Source organism: Antennarius striatus, chromosome 4 (assembly GCF_040054535.1).
Source record: "Antennarius striatus isolate MH-2024 chromosome 4, ASM4005453v1, whole genome shotgun sequence".
Classification (NCBI taxonomy): Eukaryota; Metazoa; Chordata; class Actinopteri; order Lophiiformes; family Antennariidae; genus Antennarius; species Antennarius striatus.
The window spans coordinates 19,711,104-19,731,741 of NC_090779.1; the positions used below are offsets into that span (position 1 = coordinate 19,711,104).

At 40.1% G+C, this 20,638-nt stretch overlaps 1 protein-coding gene across 4 annotated transcripts in view; it reads left to right on the forward strand.

Moving 5' to 3' along the window:
* pde3a (phosphodiesterase 3A, cGMP-inhibited) overlaps nucleotides 1–19,171 on the forward strand; it is a 64,720-nt gene extending 45,549 nt beyond the window's left edge. For 3 of the 4 annotated variants that reach the window (XM_068312187.1, XM_068312189.1, XM_068312191.1), the window contains 10 exons: nucleotides 6,113–6,186; nucleotides 7,058–7,209; nucleotides 7,327–7,464; nucleotides 9,254–9,365; nucleotides 9,567–9,680; nucleotides 10,202–10,401; nucleotides 10,633–10,836; nucleotides 12,639–12,800; nucleotides 13,956–14,214; nucleotides 14,343–19,171. In XM_068312187.1, coding sequence (XP_068168288.1) covers nucleotides 6,113–6,186; nucleotides 7,058–7,209; nucleotides 7,327–7,464; nucleotides 9,254–9,365; nucleotides 9,567–9,680; nucleotides 10,202–10,401; nucleotides 10,633–10,836; nucleotides 12,639–12,800; nucleotides 13,956–14,214; nucleotides 14,343–14,650 — 1,723 coding nt within the window. In that variant the 3' untranslated portion in view covers nucleotides 14,651–19,171. The remainder of the gene's footprint in view (nucleotides 1–6,112; nucleotides 6,187–7,057; nucleotides 7,210–7,326; nucleotides 7,465–9,253; nucleotides 9,366–9,566; nucleotides 9,681–10,201; nucleotides 10,402–10,632; nucleotides 10,837–12,638; nucleotides 12,801–13,955; nucleotides 14,215–14,342) is intronic. The other variant, XM_068312188.1, reaches the window with a different exon arrangement.
* The last annotated feature ends 1,467 nt before the right edge of the window (nucleotides 19,172–20,638 follow it).

Below are 20,638 nucleotides of genomic sequence, written 5' to 3' on the forward strand. Positions count from 1 at the left end.
GGTGTTAAAAGATTAATTATGCCCCAACAAAAAAGAGTCTCTTCGCGTTTCATCTACATTTCCAGTTTCTCCCTTGTCAAGTTCACGTCACAGGCACAGAGGTCTTCTGATAGCGGTCGGGGTTTGGATTTTTTTTTTTTAGGAGTGGGGGGGTACAGACTCAGCGTGTGAAACTATGGGAGATCGTTGGTGTTTGTTTTTATGTCTTGTTCAAAGTTAGATTAGTTCTCAAATGTTGAAGGAAAGCTTTTATCTTAAAGTTATACTGGAGCTTAATTTTTAATATCTAGAAGAATCTCAGAGAAGACATGTCTGATGTTTGGCTCAAAGACACTCTGAAAACAGCCTGCAGGAGTTCATGCCACACAGTCTCAGCTGGGGACACACTGTTGTGTTGTTGAGTTACAATTAGTTGCACACACACACACGCATGCACACACGCACACACACACACACACACACACACACACACACACACACACACACACACACACACACACACACACACACAGACGACAACAACAATATGTGTATTTTCTTCCCCATTTTTAGAGTTTTAGAATTAAGAAACTCTCCACTCCATTACATGAAGTTTTAAAACAGCATGTGCCCAATTGAATATATAATTGCATGACCTAATTCCTATTTGTGATTAATTCAGAAAAAAAAAAAAAAATTTCCCGAGACAAAATTGTTTACAGAAGAATTGTCATTAGCTTTTTTTCCCCACTTCAGTTCAGACATTAGAGACAAAAACAGCTATCACAGGACAGAAAGTGGTGACCGCATAAACCGATTACTGGAGATTCCTGTATGGTCTGATGTCTTTAAATGCCGCTTCAAAAAAATGACTGCACATTATTTATAACACTTCATTATACTGTACTCTTTATTTATTCCCTGAAGTTTTCATAAAGCTTTAATGATAACTGTACAGTGAAATGGAACACTTCCCTTCATCTGGATCCTGTCTTCTAAAGAAATTTGAACAAAGCCGCCTGTAGAAATGTGTTCACTATATGGTGAAACAAGTATGTTATTGTAGAGAGAGAGAAAGAGAGAGAGAGAATGACAGAGAGAGGGAGGGAGTGAGAGAGAGAGAGAGAGAGAGAGAGAGAGAGAGAGAGAGAGAGAGAGAGAGAGAGAGAGAGAGGCATTTGTTCACTTATGGTCTTTATCTGAAACTCGTGGTTTCAGATTTAATCATTAAGTACAATAAATTGTTTGGCAATGGATGGGCCTCAAAACAGGCTCTTTTGCTACTATTACATTAAGAAGATGACTTGATGGTGATTAGATGAACTAAATTTGAGCTAACAAGTTAAAGATATCAACTAAATTCACTTGAGTAAAAAGTACAAAATTGTACTGAAATGAATTCCTTGCATAATATTTACACAATAACTATCTTCTTCTTCTTCTTCTCATTTCGGCTTTTCCCTTCAGGGGTCGCCACAGCGAATCAATTGCCTCCATCTAACCCTGTCTTCTGCATCCTCTTCTCTCACACCAACTACCTTCATGTCCTCCCTCACTACATCCATAAACCTCCTCTTTGGTCTTCCTCTAGGCCTCCTGCCTGGCATTTCAAAACTCTGCATCCTTCTACCAATATATTCACTATCTCTCCTCTGGACATGTCCAAACCATCTCAGTCTGGCCTCTCTGACTTTATCTCCAAAACCTCTAACATGTGCTGTCCCTCTGATGTACTCATTCCTGATCCTATCCTTCCTGGTCACTCCCAGAGAGAACCTCAGCATCTTCATCTCTGCTACCTCCAGCTCTGTCTCCTGTCTTTTCCTCAGTGACACTGTCTCTAGACCAAACAATGTATTTTACAATTAGTTATATTTGAGAGTTTTATGTTATATTGTTTATTGATCACAGTTTTGATGACACTACTACTGGGGAAGAGGAAGCAACAAGCATCCAAAAATCTTTTACGAGCTTCAGCAAATGTCTTAATTTTATCTGAAAGTGATTAATATGATGGAAAAGCCAGACTATGTGAGGAAGACCAACAAACTGAAGGTGGGAGGGCAATAAAAGAAAGATTTTAAAATAAAAGAAAATAACAAACCACTTAGATAGGTAACACTGATACATATGTTTATTGACAACTTTAATTTAATTCTTTAACAGTTTGACTGACTTAAATCTGGGTGGCAAGGTGGCGCAGTGGGTCGCTGCACAGCGTTAGCCAATGTTTGTGTGTCTGTGTGTAGCTCCGCGGTGCACTGGCGTCGCGCCCAGAGTTTGCCCCGCCTCACGCTCTAAGACAAGCTAGGATAGGCTCCAGCTCACCGCGACCTGCGCAAGCATTTAAGGGGGAAAAATGAATGAACGACTTCAATCTAAATCCAGTTCAAATCCCAAGACTAAAAAAAACGATTCCCCCAAAGTCAAGCTACTGTATGTTGTGTGACAATCAACCTAATCTGTAAGCACAAAGTAACAAACCGGCAGCTAGCTGCACCTCAGAAACCGACCGACCTCTTTACCTCGTGACCTCAGGGCTACATTCACCTGATTCATCGGTTTCCTGTGGTGGTAAACCAATCATAAGTCAGCAAATACAGTAAGGGCGTGGCGGAATCGTGACATCAGCAAGAGAAACCAGTCGCAGATAAGAATCCAGATGGTTCAATTATCCTCTGTGATCTGCAGTTAAATTGATTAGATACACTCATGGAGAGAACGCCTGCTGCGTAAACAGAGTCTCTGATTACCAAAGATCAGTATTTATATCATCCCTCACTATCTTCATATCTTTATTGGTTATAATGTTTCACAAAAAATAAGTTGAAATGCATTACAAAAAAGCAAATTCAAAACTTTATTGCTCATTTTTTAATTATTCTATAAAGCATGCTTCATGTCCTTTACCGCCCTGAGTTAGCAGACCATCCTTTGACATCCCCCCCAAGCACTGTTTGGTCTCGAACCCTCTAAAGAACCGTGTGGGCTGCGTCTGTCAGTGGCTTGTTTGGGTCTGTTTGCACAATGGCGGTGTGATACTTGAACGGGTTCTGTAAATGTAAGCAGATTGAGCAGCTTCTGTACACAAAACCCTGTCGCCTGGTCTTAAAACTTAGCCCAGCCCAACGGCAGGCCCCAGCTATGGCCACTTATGGTGGTGTGAGTATAAGCAAACACCTGGGTCTCTCCCCAGTCACCAGACGTCCACAATTAACGCACACATACACACACACACACACACATGCTCAGACACACTGTTACAGCTGCGTCTTCTGGCAGGAGTTGTACAGACATAATTCCAGACTACAGAGTCCCTGGGTTTAGTTTACTCCAGCTGAGAGGGCTGTCTTCTGAGTAACACTTTTTGTTGTCGGCATCTGGTTTTTATAAAATACGAAAAAGCTGGCAAGGCCTTGCTGTCGAGCTTAAAGGCAGTCAAGAGGATCTATGCCCACTCTTAACTAATCGGTGTGCTCGGGAGCAAACCTGTGACGGTCTCTTCCCGTTCCACGATCTGCCAAAACAGCATTGCTCAAGTGGTCTTTAACACAACATCACAAGTTTGGAGGAGTAGAAAGGATTGTATTTGTAAATTATCTGCTATGTTGTGTATTTTATTCCCAATAGACCTGGCAAAGAATAGCATAACATAAAGATGTATTTACATATCAAGACAAACACCATTAATCATTCCTCTCAGGGATCCTCTCAGACATAAAGAGGATAGGAGAGAGATAACACTAAGGAGTAGCAGGGAGAAAATAAATGCAGTTGCTCTCTCTCTGCTCCATTATCAAATCTGTACAATCTTAATTAGGACATTAGACTTGTTTTTTGGCCCCCTTTTCTTCCATCATGCCAGCTTTTAGTGACGCACAGGGTTAAGAAGAAATAACGGCAACTTCAAAGCCATATTATCGACTTTCAATCAGACCTGATGTGAAAAAAAGAAGGTGATTGAATACCTTCCATCTCCCTTAACACTGGCCACTCCGCTGTTATCGTCTTCACGTCATCTGGCTGAAGGGAAGGTAGATTACTGGAAGCAGAAATAATGACTGCAGTGTTTATCGTGGCTTGGACAATGTCCGTTTGGGCTCTGAACCAAAGACAATCTGTCAACCTGCTGCGAGTGGTTGACTATAAAATGTGGGAGTTAACTGCAGCAGAGAGTAGAGTGGGCAGAGGCCAGTCAGAGTTTAGTGCATGACTTGAAACAGTAAGATAAGCAACATGACGGCGGTAGAGGAAGCTGGAATATTTCTCAGAAATAGCTGACAGTGTTGCAATTTGCACAGTATTTTCCATTGCAGTGAAATTACCTTGATTAAGGTTTATACTGGAGAATGCTAAGGTGCTTTTGTGTGAGTGTGTGAGAGCAGGAGTCATTTTCCACTTCAGAGAAAGACTTCCAATCGCCTGTTGACAATTGGCTTTGGCTTTATTCAGAGCTGTGAAAATAATAGTTAAATTAAAAAAAGAAGATGGGGAAAAATATATTTCTTGTGAATCTTTTGCAAGAAATGCGTTTTGAAAAATAAAGCCATAATTCATGTCAGTGAAACTCAGGGCTATGGAAGTTGTACTCAGACCCAAAAAGATAGATAGACCAGACAGATACAATTAGACAGATTTAATTGATGCTAAATACAAATATTTTGGTTAAATAAATTATTTATTTATTTTGAATATTTGACCAACATTGCCATAAGTTCATTGTCTAAATAACAAATATTTCTGATTGCAGTTCCATTCTTCCCAGAGGCAATAAGAACATTACAAAGAATAATATTGTTTCCTGAGCTCAATGGGACAGCTAATTGAGTGCAACTACATTGTGAACAACTGTAACTACATGCAAGAGGTTTTTGAGATAGAAGTCACTCGATCTGTGAGTGACAGCTTCCTCAAGTGAAAATGGCTGGCCTTCTATTTTTATATTTTGAACTGAAGACTCAATGTCAGTGGCTGGAGACATTCTGCTGCCTTAGCAGAATAGGAAGAGTGTATGCCAGTTCTTCAACTTTCATTAAAAGTAAACCTTTTAAGCCAAGTGCTGCTGTCTGCCCAGACCCCCTGACAATAATGCACTAACTGTTCGCCCGCCAAACTATCAAACTATTTTATATTCCACACCTGCTAAGCATTACACAACCTGGCCTTGCAAACACAACAGAACTGCCTTTGTTGGGGCCTCAGGACCATTAGAGAGGGTGGGTACAGCTCTGAAGTGTTCAAGAAACAATTTATCAGAAGGAGATAGACACACTACGGGCCTTTGTGCTCCCTGTGACACCACGCTCCAGCGGCAGGCATTTCCTGCCCGGAGAAGGCAGGTTTTACAACATTTAGGGAGAGGTATTTTAATTGGAACCACCTACAGCCTGACAGAGGCCTCAGTGCAGAAACATGGAAAAGCTGTTGAGAGCAGCTCGGGAGGTTCCCCACGGTGACACACAGCTAACTAGCCAATGAAAGCCAGTTCAAGGTCTTTCCATTAAAGATAATAATTTCTGTCTGATTTGTAAACCAGTCAATAAATGTGATTGTTTTCACGTGTGCTTTGGATTGTTGCAAGCAGGGAGCTGTTCCTCTCGCCGATTCGTCGTAAAGCTCATACAAGCTGCCCTTTTTCTAATGAGGCATTTATTAGAGCACCTGCTTCAAATTTGTTTGGTTGTTTATTCTCTTTGTGTTAATGTGTGCATCCATTAAGTTCATTCATGACTATTGTTTTTAAGGTGTGTGCACATCTGTTTTACATGGGCCTGTTAAATCTTAACAACTTTTACCAACTAGACAGCAAAGACAGATGAAAACAAATGGCAGTAGTCCAATTTTTTTGGCTTCATTCATTTTTGCTCTCAAGCACACACACACACACACACTCACACACACACACATATAAAGGATAAAGTCGTCACTGATTGTGTGCAGTTAGCAACGATGTTGGATATTTTCTCATTTAGGAGTCATCTGAATGTATTGACTCGGACCTCTTTAGCATATGCAGAAGACGGAGCAACAAGGCAGGTGCTGTAATAACAACAGCGAATGTCTTACTACATGGAAAAACCATTTTCCTTGTTTGCAATCTACCGTTAACCTATTAAACTATTTGTGTCTATAGCTGTGGAAGACCGTACATCAAACTGAGCCATGGAGAAGGCTCAATAGACAAGGGGGACAGGATACCACGCTCAGGTTTGTCCTCAGTCTTCTTGATTCTACACTAAAACACACTGATGTCAATCTACACTGAGATACTACTAGTACAACATGTAACTTGCATTCTGGGAGAAATAATACATGATTATAAAGTAGGAATGTAATGTAAACCTAACAGCAGAGAATCATGGGATTTTGAGAGGAAGATGTGACAACTGAAAAAGAATCGACACAACACTCCCTAATAAGATTTTTCACATAGATAACTAGACCTGCACTGATGAATCAGCTTCCAGTGAAAGTCGACATTTTTATGCCCCCGTGGACTGTCAAAATGTTATTATTATTGTTATTATTATTGTTATTATTATTATTATTAATATTACTATTACTGTTATTATTACTGCTAGTATTATTATTTTATTTGACATTGTAATAACCGCAGGTAGTTGCTAGTTAATTACGATCAGGTTGCAGGTCTGAACACATACACAATTTTGCTTGTGTTTGTGTTGAGACTTTCCCAGTAAAATAGGAAAATGTGACAAAAGATTTTTTTTTGTAAAATCAACTCTAGACAACATTTAAACAAGCAGCATTATAGTCAGAAACATACTGTATAGTCACAAGGCAAAAATGTGTTGCTGCAATGTTCAGTTAAATCACTTAAATGTTTGGCACAGTAAAGTATGTAGATCATTGTAAGAACACACACATGGTAAGATACAGCTGGACTAAGGGGCATTGAAGTGTCTTTTCTCAAAATAGCAAACTGGGATCAGTTTAAAGTGAAGTTAATGTAAATTCTAAAACAGATCTTGTTAATATGCATCAACTTGAGGAGATCTTGGACGTTGCATTTTTTTTCTTCTGAAGACTGACATCTTCTTTTGTTATCATTTAAAAGCAGAGGACCCCGTTGTTGTGTCTTCTGACTATGACAGCACTCACGAAGCCAACCACAGTGACAGCAGTGATGTAGCACATACAGAAGAGGAGACAGAGGAAGGGAAAAATCCTGCCCAAAATGTCATCCTCCACCCACTAATACCTCCGGAGGTAAGGCGAGGCCAAGTCGCTGCAAATACTGCTCATGAACCATTACATTATCACAGTGAAACAAAAATAATTGACATGACTGTATAGCTAGTTGCCATGTTTATTCATCTGTCACAGGACAAACCAACTCTGGCTCCAGAGCCATTAATAATGGAGGACTTAGAACCTCTGATGAGTCAGCTAAATAATTGGAACTTCCCCATCTTCAATCTGATGGAGAAGACCAATGGGAAATGTGGCCGGATCCTCAGTCAGGTAAGAATATTTAAGAACACCAATGATTAAGCACAGGAGTTACAAAGGCTGTTAATATAATAATTAATAATTATTTAATGAGAGTAGAGTAGAGTAGAACTTTATTGGTCCCTTCAGGAGGTTCCGTCAGGGAAAATGACTTCTCTGTCGTACACACAGCACAGTGACTACACAAAAGTACACAGAAAAAGCACACAGAAAGTAGTACCAACACCTAGAAAGAATAAAAATAACCCACAATGAAATATACAAATGAAAAGGCATGAATAGACTTAGGAAAGTTAAAGTGTTTCTTGTGTTTGCAGTGTTTATGGTTATTGTGCGTATCATCCCTCAGGTCTTGTGTGGACCCTCTTCTTGAGCACTTTAATGGCTCGGGGGATGAAAGACTTTTTCAGTCTGTTAGTCCTGCATGTTGGGAGGCGCAGCCTCTGGTTGGTCAGGCTTCTCAGGCTCCTTTGGTTGTTTGCAGAGGGTGTCTGGCATTGTCCATGATGTCCAGCAGTTTTTCCAGAGTTCTCTTCTCTGCCACCTTTGCTAGAGGGTCCAGCTTCATCCCGACCACTAAACTTTCCCGCCTGATCAGTTTCTCTAGCCTGGAGAGATTCGCCTTTGATTCGCTCCCTTCCCAACACACCACAGTGTACAACAGGATGCTAGCAACCACAGACTGGTAGAACATCCACAGAAGCTTTCTGCAGACATTGAATGCTCTCAACTGTGGTCTGTCAGGAAGTACATCCTGCTCTGAGCTTTCTTGTACAGCTGTCTTGTGTTGCTGGTCCAGTCCAGCTTGTTGTTCAGCCACAGCCCAAGATATTTATAGGCCTGCACAACCTCCACCTTCTCTGTTCCTATCAGAACTGGTCTAGGTTAGGGTCGCCCCTCCTGAAGTCAATGACATGCTCTTAAGTTATGGAGGTGTTGAGCTGCAGGCTGTTGCTGTGACACCAGTCAACAAAGTCCTTCACCAAGCATTTATACTCCTCCTCCTCATTGTTTCTGATACATCTGATGATCGCTGTGTCATCTGCGAATTTCTGAATGTGACACAGCTCTGAGTTGTAGCAGAAGTCCACAGTGTACAGGGAGAAGAGGATAGGGGACAAGACAGTCCCCTGTGGAGCACCAATGCAGCTGACCAGTGTCAGACGTGACAACCTTTTCTCGGTAGGCAAATTGTAAAGAGTCTTCGGCTTGTTGCGCCTGAAGAGATTGAGGAAGAGCCTTTTCAGAGTCTTCATCAGTTGTGATGTAAGCGCCACCGGTTGGAAGACGTTCAGCTCACTGGGTCGGTTCTTTTTTGGAACTGGTATGACACATGACGTCTTCCAGAGGGTGGGCACCTTCCTGAGATGCTGACTCAGGTTGAAAACCCCTTGTAGTGGCTTCTGGAGTTCAGCCACACAGGCCTTGAGTAGAAGCTCGCTCACTCTATCTGGTCCTGCTGCTTTTTGGGGCTGCAGTTTCCTCACTTCTCCTCTCACCTGGTCCGCCGTGAAGCAGGAAGGAGGCGGTGATGGTGGTGGGAGCTAGGGGGTGGAGGGAGGCGGTCTAAGGTAAAGAGGAGGGCTTGGAGGCGAAAGAGTTGGAGAAGGAGGGGAGGGGGGAGCTAGGATAGGTGGAGGTGGGCTTGAGGGAGGTAGGATAGGAGGTGGGATGTTTGAATAGTTTGAACAGTTTTTTTTAAATCAGTATGAGGCCTAAGAAATACACATGTCTACCACTGTCCATCTAAAACTATTCCTCCTTAATTATAAAATATTAAAGTTTTATCTTGTTATTTCAGGTCTCCTACAGGCTCTTTGAAGACACTGGCCTGTTTGAGACTTTCAAGATCCCAGTACAAGAATTCATGAACTACTTCCACGCCCTTGAAAACGGCTACAGAGACATACCATGTAAGCTTGAACCTACTTTTTTTTTTTTTTTGTCTTATGCACATCTGTAACTAAAAACCCAGCCACTAGAGGGTCGTGTCATCTCGTTTTTACAATCATATGCTGTTTTACAGTAAGCAGCCCTGGTATCATCAGATCATAAGCAGGTCAACAGCGCCCCCAAGTGGAGAAGATAATACACTCTTTTCTTTCTTGACCCAGATCACAATAGGGTTCACGCCACAGATGTGCTTCATGCAGTCTGGTACCTCACCACGCAGGCTGTGCCTGGTCTGCCCAGTCTCATTACTGATCACGGTTCTACCAGTGACTCAGGTGTGCCTCTTAAAATATACATACTGATATTTGCATATTCTGTGTAAAACTGTGTATGAAGTTGGTAAAGTCAATTTAACTTTCCTCATGAGATGCAGGACCTTTCAGTGTCTTTATATTTAGTTGTTCTAACTTCAAAAACGATCTACAGTATATATACTGTACATCCTTATACTTGTACTTGTATTTTTTCATCTACCTGTAATTTTATGGGATTCCTCCTCACATATATCGGAAAACCAATCTGCCTGAGTCTGCATCCATTTTTAACACACAGTTTGTCTTTCTCAGGCTTTTGGTGCTTGCGTTTTTCGTTTAAAACGACACAAAATTAGAGTTTCGTCTAGTGTATATTTCCTTAACCTCGTTTGTGTGCCTTGCTGGGGCCATCCCTTTGATCCACATGTAAGTGGATTTAATGCTTCAGTGTGTATGTGTGATTGTGTGTCTGTTTAGGTTATGAAAGTTCTATGAGTTGTTGCATCTGCCAGATTGTCTGTTGTCTGTTCCCCTGTGGCTAGACTCCGACAGTGGAATCACTCACAGTCACATGGGCTTCCTGGTTTCAAAGACCTACACTGTGTCAGAGGACGGTTACGGCTGCCTGTCAGGTCTCATACCTGCTCTGGAGCTCATGGCCCTTTATGTGGCCGCTGCCATGCACGACTACGACCACCCCGGGCGGACTAACGCTTTCCTTGTGGCCACCAGCGCCCCACAGGTTGTCATTCTCACCTCATGCTAGAGAAGTTTGTCAGATTATGATCAACTGTCTTTAAAATGTTAATTGGCTTATTTAGTGTTGCAAACTGTGCAATCAACATTACGATGTGAGCACTTTTTATGTTTATGTGAATGTAATGTGTGTGTGTGTGTGTGTGTGTGTGTGTGTGTGTGTGTGTGTGTGTGTGTGTGTGTGCGTGCGTGCGTGCGTGCGTGTGTGTGTTTGCAGGCGGTACTGTACAATGATCGCTCTGTTCTGGAGAATCACCACGCTGCCTCAGCCTGGAGCCTCTTCATGTCACATCCAGACTACAACTTCCTCGTCAACTTGGACCACGTGGAGTTCAAACGGTTCCGTTTCCTCGTCATTGAGGCCATACTGGCCACTGATCTGAAGAAGCACTTTGACTTCCTGGCCGAGTTTAATGCTAAGGTTGTTATGAAATTTGCTCACACTATGCATTTTCATATCTGAAACATTCGAGTTTGTGGTTTTGCAAAATCCTTGAAAATGTAAATTTAAAAAAAGGAAATTTTTGAAGATGGGGATTTGGGGATAGTTGTGAATATTTTTTGTTTGTTTTACTATTTATCTTAGTTGTATGGTTTTGGAAACTGAACATTATTCATTTTTTAATTTGGTAGAGATATTTTCTCCTCATGCTCATTCCTCAGCTCATACAATATTTTGAAGCGCTTAATTGAAAGGGAAACGTCCAGTGATTTTGAACGAACGGGTCTGTTTGTGCAGGACTTTGAAGTATTTGCAGTTTGTTCAGCTAAATCCAACAACACAAAGCACCCTGCAGCTTTTCAAGAACTGGTTTCAGTGTGGACAGATTGTTGGCTTTGGATTTGAGAATCTTGTTGATTTTTCATTGTGAATATTAGTGAAGTGTTGGTGCTCAATCACCACGGTCTGTCATCTAGCATTGAGCTCACTAGCTTGGCAGTTAATGTAACAATAATGTCTCTCGCCATACTGCATACTGCTCTACTTTTCCAGGAAGCACATTAGCTTGCTGAGAAGTGCCCATCAAGTTCAGAGCTTGACTTTCTTAATATCTTTATGTTAAAACAGTGAGAGTCTGAGAGTCATGTAGCCTCCTATACCAATTATAATAGTCTTTAGAGTGTTTGAAAAATGTTTTAATGAAGAATTTCACATAGTAAACTCACCTGCCTATCAGGTAACTGATGTAGATCATATAGAAATTGCAGGTTGGTGCAACCTGATTATAGCTGCTGCTGCTACCACTAGTCTGCATGCATACAATATACAGGGGAAAGCTGCTAGCAAAAGACATTAAGACCTCAGTTATTGTGTCTGATCAGTGCTTTTGTTGGTTACTTTATGTCATCTTCCTACCTTCTAAACATTAATATCAGTACAAAATGCAAATGATACCATAAATATATGGGAACAATACAAATCTAACGTTAGCGGAGTTCCTTCAATTTCATTGATTTATGTAAATATATGCTTATTTTGAAAATTATGCCAACAGCGCACTAAAATTGGAAAGTTTTGGAATGCCCAAAAACACCTGATTCCACGGGTGGAGGAGGTCATTGGTAACGGGTGATGGCATCATATGAATGGAACTGACAAGACGCTGACAATCATAGATGAGGAGAGGTTCACTACTGTGAAAAAATCTGTTTGGGCACAGAGAATCTTAAAACATGACAGGTGATATCACCATCTAGAGTACAATCTAGGAAGAATATTGTTACATGGGCTCTGGACCACTTTGGAAATACCTGTTTCATTAAAGAGCCTTGGATGCGTTCAAATCGTTTTTACAAATCGTGGTCTTCATTTCCTCTGGGACTAAGAGGGAAAGGACCATCCAGATTGTTAGCAAAGTGTTGGCAAAGTTTGAAAACCAGCGTATATAATGTGATGGGGCATCATCACTGCTGTGGCAAATGCTACTCGCACATGAGAGGGCTCCGTCAAGGCTAAAAGGTTCCTGCAGGCTTTGCAACAACAGATCCAGCTGGTGTCCAATTTTAAGAATCAGAGTACAGCATTCTAACTTACATTTTATTAAAGTGGATATGTATTTACATTGTTTTTAATAACATGGTCATTTTTTTTAAAATTTGTATTTATACTAGAAAAGCCTCTCAATGGCATCACATTGCCCTGATTCATCCACAACACTCACTGTGTCTGCCTACATGCCTGGCTATGTCTAACGACAGCATATCTGTCCGTTGATCCTCCAGGTCGGTGATGACCCGTCCACAGGAATCGACTGGTCCAACGAGAACGACAGGTTGCTGGTGTGCCAGATGTGCATTAAACTGGCTGACATCAACGGGCCTCTGAAGTCGAAGGACCTGCACCTGCAGTGGACGGAGGGGATTGTCAACGAGTTCTACGAACAGGTGAGTGTCCTGTCTTGATATGATATGATACTTACACATGACATCATCTTAATTAATGAGAGTTCAGCTTTACTGTGATAATGTGTCTAACATGGTGTCCTCTGCATTTACATGAGTCCGTCTGTCCATTCGTCCGTTCATTTGTCCACCAAATATATTCGCAACCGTTGCAGATAGAAAGATGAAACAAAAATCACATTACTCGAGTGGCAAAGGGGATGAAAATCAGATGATGACCTTGACCTTGAAAAAGCTTGGTCAAGGTCAAATTTTACACTCAGGAACTGGATAAGATAGAAAGACGAGGGAGAAGGCCAGTGTGAGTAAGACCATAGATCAAAGCTACTGCTTTGATCTATGAAAGTATTTTCAATTCGGGGATGTCGCGGTATGTTGCAGTCTCTGACTGCCTTGCTTCTAGTTGACCTTTGTAACAGAATGCGCCTTTGACACAGAATGGCAGCTAATCTCTGCTAATAACCTTGGGGTCAGGCTCAGAGCCTCATGCTGCTTCACAGTGACACAAGGTTTATAAGAAGCGGAGGTACAGTGATGACAGACGGACGGACGGACAGACAGACAGACAGACAGACAGACAGACAGACAGACAGACAGACAGACAGACAGATCAAGAAAGAAGTAGTTTTTGTGCTTCTAGACATACTGATTAAAGCTGATCATGGATGATGCTTTGAGAAAGCAGCTAAGAAACTTTTAACAAACAACATGTATAATACTGTTACTGTATAATACTATAATACTGTTTGGGCGTAGGTCAACTGTATAATCAAAGCATGCACACCTTCATGTACGAACATTCATCATGAATCCTGAAGAAGCATTGACGCTTTTTAGATTATGACAAGTAAACAAAGATTGATGGTTTGTAATTTGTTTTGTGTTGTATTTTTGGAGAAAAATTCAGTTAAGATGTATCTAAACAGTGTTTCATAAAAAAATTACATTGATCTCTAAAAGAGATTTTCTTTTCTCCAAAGATATATTTTTTAATATTGCCACAATAATTTTCTTTGCTATCATCTCTTTGATGCATTCAAAACCAAACAGCACAGTGACTGTAACAAATCTTGTTATATTACTATGTCCTGACATTTATGCAGCCAGTAATGCTTTCAATCTATTGTCATTTTATAGGGTGATGAGGAGTCTAGTTTGGGTCTTCCTATCAGCCCCTTCATGGACAGATCAGCACCACAGTTGGCCAAACTCCAGGAGTCATTCATCACACACATCGTGGGGCCGCTGTGCAACTCCTATGACTCAGCCTTCCTCATACCTGGACGATGGGTGGAACCCAACCCAGAGGTACACGAGCCTGAGATCATGGAGAATGAGGAGGAGGATGAAGAGGATACTGCAGAGGAAGACACGTCCACCAGCTCAGAAGCATCACGTAAGCAATACACATTCTTCGATTAAGACTTCAACCTGAATAAGGGGGAACATAAACTGGAAGTTCTGTCTACATTCACAAGTTCAAGCTTAGGTTTGTATTTTATTTGTATTTTCTCGCTGACCCAGAGAAACCAGTATCGAAGAAGAGGAGGAAAGTCTTCTGCCAAATCACCCAACACCTTCTGGAGAACCATGAGATGTGGAAGAAGGTGATCACAGAGGAAGCCCAGAAACAGGGCCAAGGAGCAGAATCAGGTCATTTAAACAATGTAGCTGAGCCAATCCTGGCTATCCATGAGGAGGAAGAGGAGTCAGGAAGCAGGGAGGAGCTCCTAGAAGGAGAAGATCCTGAGGAAGCGGTGGAAGAACCGGAGTGGATTGTATCTCCACAGAAAGAGTCTGAACCTGCAGAGGAACTAAAGGGGCCACAGTGAAACAGGCCAATGTGGACCAGAACAGACAAAAGACATGAAGTACTTCTTGTTTTCTTATCCTATAAACTGACTCCTGTTTTTGCCAGCACATCACTTAGACACAACACTGTAGATGTTCGGGAAATGCGTGCCTATACAAAAAAACAAACAAAAAAAAAAACAGGGAGGGAATATTTGTGCTTTACCTATTTTATCTGAATATTTGTTTCCACCAAACAGTTAAAGGAGCTTTCTTTATCGCAATACAGGATTATTTGCATTCTTTTGGATACAGACTCTTTTCCTACTGTCAAGAGAAGAAGAAGAAGACTGATTGCAAAGACCTCAGTGTAACACAGGACTGCAGAAATTTGCTGCCAATTTATAGATAATTATTTTTTGAATACAATTCTATATAGATTTCACTGCTATTACTTGTACTTCTGTTTTAATTTTAGCAAGAGTTTTATGAGGTCTAACATGGGTCATTTCTTCCTTTCAATGTCTGCCAAAACTTCCCATAGGCTCTGGCAAACAAAATCAAATAGTTACAGTCTTTGCTCTATCTGTTACAGATTTACGTAATTTAAACCATTATGTGTTGCCATATGAGTTTATGGAGGGAGGCTTGAGGCTCCTCCTGATCTGTACGTATGTGTGTCTGTATGTGTTTAAATCAGTGTACTCTAATGCACAAGTCCTCTGCAGAGGGCACACGTAGATATATTTAGTGGATTACCTGTCTTTTGTGCCGTTTTTGGTGTCGATTCCCAATTTAAATGTAGTCGATCGTGAAAGGCTTCACCGCCTCAAACATTGTAGCGCCCAGAGGCATGCACTTACATAACAACAGAGATTATGTGTGCTGAAGTCAAGGCCAAAAAGGACACGCTAGTATGTATAGCATACACTGGCTGTTCTAAAACAATGAGGGGAATATAAGTAAAAAGTGGCATTGCTTTAATAAAACACTACAAACAAGCAGAAACCATAAAAACACACAAAAGAAATGTACAGTATAATCCTCCAAAGTAACATAAGCAGAATATCTTCTTTTCTATCTAGTTTTAACTCTATCCCTACCTATTTGGACTTGTTGTGCTATATTATTCTCCATACTTACTGGTCTTAAATGTATAAAACCTGAAAATGATGCTGACCTTTAAATCCTCAGGAAAACCTCAACTGTTGAAATTCAGAGTAAACATCTGCATCGCCTGAACCGACTTTTCCTGGATCCTCAGGGAGACATTCATTCTCTCAGAGTTAGGAACAAACAGGACTCCAGGTCTTGTGCAAGTGAAAGCCTAACCTGATAAATCACAACCTGTACTGAGATGATGCAAAGGAATGTTCTTTTCACAAAAAGTAGTTGGAATAATTTAATGGGTGATGGACTCATACTCCTTTAGAAGTTGACACCACATTGGTCCGAAACGTTTGTGTACCATTGCTTTTTTTTTTGTTTTTGGTGAAGAAAATAACATTTCATTAATAGCACAATGTGATTATACTCAGACATGGCATACCTATGATATAATACTCATCTTTGTGTTGTTGTTTTCCCTCCACACTGTCTGAAGCTTAAGAAATGCTCATGAATATGTTATTTCTAGTGATCATAACACCAGTCATCTAAATAATGATAATAATAATAATCAATCTTTTAATAATCCCTAAAGGGAAATTGAGTTTTTCCACTACAATCACACGTATATACAGGGTGTCCCTGAGGTTTTCTTGCCGATTAAATGTATTGAAGTCAATGATGGCAGCCAAAATGCTACTAAACGTATGAAAATGCAGTAGAAGTGCAAAGACAATTAAGGAGGAAATTTCAAAAAGAACCACTGACATGAGTTGCCGTCACTCAAATTAGAGATAGATTTGAAGCTGATGGAACTGTTCAGAATATCCACAAGAAGCGTTTCGGAAGAACATGGACATCGATGAGCCCCACAAAGGAAAAAAGAGTCCTGGGAATTTTTCAGCTAAGTCCAAGAAAGTCTATGTGGCAAGTTTATCGTGAGGAAGGGACTCCCTCTTGAATTGTCTTTTCACTTCAATTTCATTTTCATACTTCCAGTAGCATTTTAGAATGAATTTACTTTTTTTTTGTAGTGTAGTCTGGCTGCCATTATTGACTTCAAAGTGTTTAATCTTCAAAAAACCCACAAACAATTTAGTTATCAACTGCTAACGGGTGTCCACATTTTTTGGGACACCCTGTATATATTGTACAGGCCTCTACAAACACACACACACACACACACACACAAGGGGCCTGTAAGCATGCAGATAATGGGAGGTAGAATGGCGGGCAGCTCTCACGTGGGGCACAACAAATGAGCAACTTGTAAAGGGAACAGTGCCTTTCTCATGGGCACTGTGGCAGTACTCAGGAGGTGAAGGGACTCCCTGAGTTCACACTCTGAATTTTTTATTCACATGAGTCTGAACCGGCCACTCTCCACTGCCCAGCCAAAGACCTGGTGGACTGAGCTACTGCCAAACCAATGACATCAATGATCCAAAGAGTACAGAAGTCATTCTCCAAAATTTTCCATGCATACAAAGCACAGCCTCTAAACCTGAACGCAAGTGTAATTTGATATAATGACATTACTGCGCATAATATGATAATACGGTTAAAATCAGTGGCCTTGAAGTCACATGGTAGCCTGTAATTTAATCAGAAAAAAAAAGGCATGAGATAAACAAGTAGAAATCCAATTGCATAGTATTTCCTGCAAAATATCAACAATTCATATCCGCTTTGCTTGGATTACTACGTTACTACATGTTTGAGAGAGCATAAGTCAACCTTGAGGAGAGTTAAAGGCTCTGAAGTAAGTTAGCAGATCAGCTTTTTGTCACATGCGAATGCTGTGAGGCGAGTCGTGAATATACGTAGCTAGTCCTGCGAGTTCTACATGGATATCCAAATCTCTCACACAATGCTATCTCATCTTACCACCACCATAATCTCATTTCTTTTCAACTGAACAGCATCGAATTTAGGGCAGGATGGAGAAATACATATGAGACTGTAGTGTCCATGAATCCTTGCAGAATCTGGATTTGCATGTTTATTGTTAGCTGTGGCGAATAACACATGGCATCTGGAATGACGTGTTTCCTGAGCTTGTTACAATGTGGAAGGGAGGAGGAACCTCCGCAGCGTAGGTTGGACATGCTCTGGATAACCGCTCAGAAGGAACAAGCAAATATCCACCCCAAATCCCTGTATTGGACTCAGCTTGTTAGGAGACACTGAAACAGAGAACTTTCTAGCCTCTTATTATCATGAGTTGCTCACTTGTGTGCTTCCAACATGCCTGCTTTGTGTGTGTGCGTGTTCTGTGTTGCTCTATTTTATAGATCAATATCATCATTACAGGCACAATGGATACCATTTATATATTTATTTTTATTTTAAAAAGTAATGACATATCACTAATGCTGCATGGGAAAATAAATCAATACATCACAGACATCTTAGCTGCAGCAGTGCAGAAAATAAAAAATAAATGCAAGGCTTTTTTTAAAAATTATTATTCATGCATGTAACTTCCACTTGTTTTGGAATCAGACTTCCAACTGAAACTCACCAAAGGCCCTGCATTGTGAATGTATGCAGTATGGTATGATAATAGTGAAAAGTATGTGTGCCCACGTGTGTGTCAGAGAGAGAAAGGGAGGGTGTGTGTTTATGTCAGTGTAGTTCTGTTCACATTACAAGCCTCATTTTTTAATTCCAGTTTTACATTAAAATCAGATTATGTCACGTTAATATTTGACGTGTTTTTGCAGGCGTTATTTGCATCACAAACAACAGCAAACAAATTTGCATTCGTGAAACAATTCATGGTGTTCAAACTGACATGAAGTCAACACTGATGAATACATGCATGACATATTTATCTGGAGGGCACTTTGTCGACTGTTCACACGCAGATCATGCATATCCATAAAGCCATTTCTGAATTCTGATCCAACCACTTTCATTCACAAATGTTAAATATCCAAATATTCAATCTGGGACCAAATGTGAAAGTGAGAAACAAAAATGGAATGGAATTCCTTCAACCTGTTGGTGTGGACATAAGGTTTTGTGTAATTGAATTCTTCCATTGGAATCTATGGGGATTCTGCCCTGTGTTTGGTTTTTGTGTATGGCAGATGGAGATGGTACTTTTCTTTGCAAGGGTGCTGAAATAATGAAGGCAATGCAGTGAGCAGTTCCTTTATTTTTGTAAGATACTCAGATGAAATTGATATTCACAGACGGTCCTGTAGCATCTGATCTTGTGCTTCCTGTATCATTGTCCATCTACTTAGTTTAAAGACACAGTAAAAGCATTCATCACAATCTCTGGGTGATGTGCTTCTGTCCACTGTGTTAGCTCGTTGGTGATCTTGTTTCATTGAGTGGATTTTGTCCACACACACACACACACACACACACACACACACACACACACACACACACACACACACACACATATGCACGCACGCACACACAACAAACACAGTGTCAATTCAACACAGTGTATTGGTTATAAAGATTAATGAAAGTGTCACTTTATTAATTGTGTAACCACATTAACCAAACAGGCTTTACAACAAGTAAGGGATATGAGATGAATATTTTTATATAGTCGTCACATGTTTCAATAGTTGCTTTCTTCTCACTAGTACCTTGCACTTACCACATGTATTATTTACATAGGAAGAAGAATGCGTCCAAATATACGGTGTTTGTCAAATTACAATATAAATTTTCTTGCAGGTTGATGCTCCATTTTGTACAATATACATATATGCTGTACAGTCAAGAAATTTTAAAACTACAACAACTCTTTTAGATATACATTATTTATTTTTACCATTTTGTAATTTAGACACAAAACTGTAGCTTCAATATTGCCAGACTTACTGGAAGTGCCTATATTAGTAATTATGTATCATACGGTGAATATATTTGAAGATCATTAGAAATTGTCACAAACTGAACCATGTGGATGTTGTAATGTGAATACATTGAATTACAAAACTATTAATACTGTGGTATCCCTGTGTCTGTCTTTTGCTCACTTTTCAACTTTCTTTTCTACATAATGACAAAATATGTTATGCCAGAATCCCTAAGAATCCCTTCTTAACTCTCTATATGTAACTAGAAAATAATCTCTGGTCAATGTTTAAGGAGATGGCAAGAGGGATTTGTTTTAGGTGTCATTGTTTATTTATGGAGACAAAACCATTTACAATAATGTCATATGTGATTTTATCAAACTGTAGATTAGGCTCAAATTTATTGTCAGCACAACAAGAAGAAGTTTGGCAAAAGTAAAATTTGACAAAATTAATTAATTAACAAAAATGTTGAAACCAATATTCAGCAGATGTAAAAAAAAAAAAAAAAGATTGCAGTTCAAGTAGTTTTAGCTAAAGTAAAGAAAACTTACATGGCTAAAAAGTACATGATATTCTGATATGCCACAAGTAATAAATATACTGTATTTACAGAAAAATAGAAGCAATAATAACACTGCAATTGAATGAGGCTTATAGAAGCATTATGAGGCTAATGGGTACATTGGGGCATACCCTGAAGGCTGAGCTTATTAAACATTATCTATAAAATATAATGAACTATTCATTTTCTCATATAACCATTCATGACCATTCTCTACGATGAGCAAACCGCCATATCATTAAAAAGTCATCTATTGAATTGGATGTATTAAGTATTAATTCATCATCACTTAGCATTTAACCAATAAATACCCACAGTAAATAGTGCAAACATCTTGATGGGATGATTTCTCTCTATGAATGAGTGATGTAAAGCCTCAGGTGGTTTTATGACTGTAGCTGCGGTTTGCTTGTAGAGACCCCCCAAGAGTGTGGAGGCACTCATTTATCTTTGTTCTTTTAAATGATCTGCACATACCATAAAGAACACATATATTGTATATGGTAATGTCAATGCTGCTTTTCTCT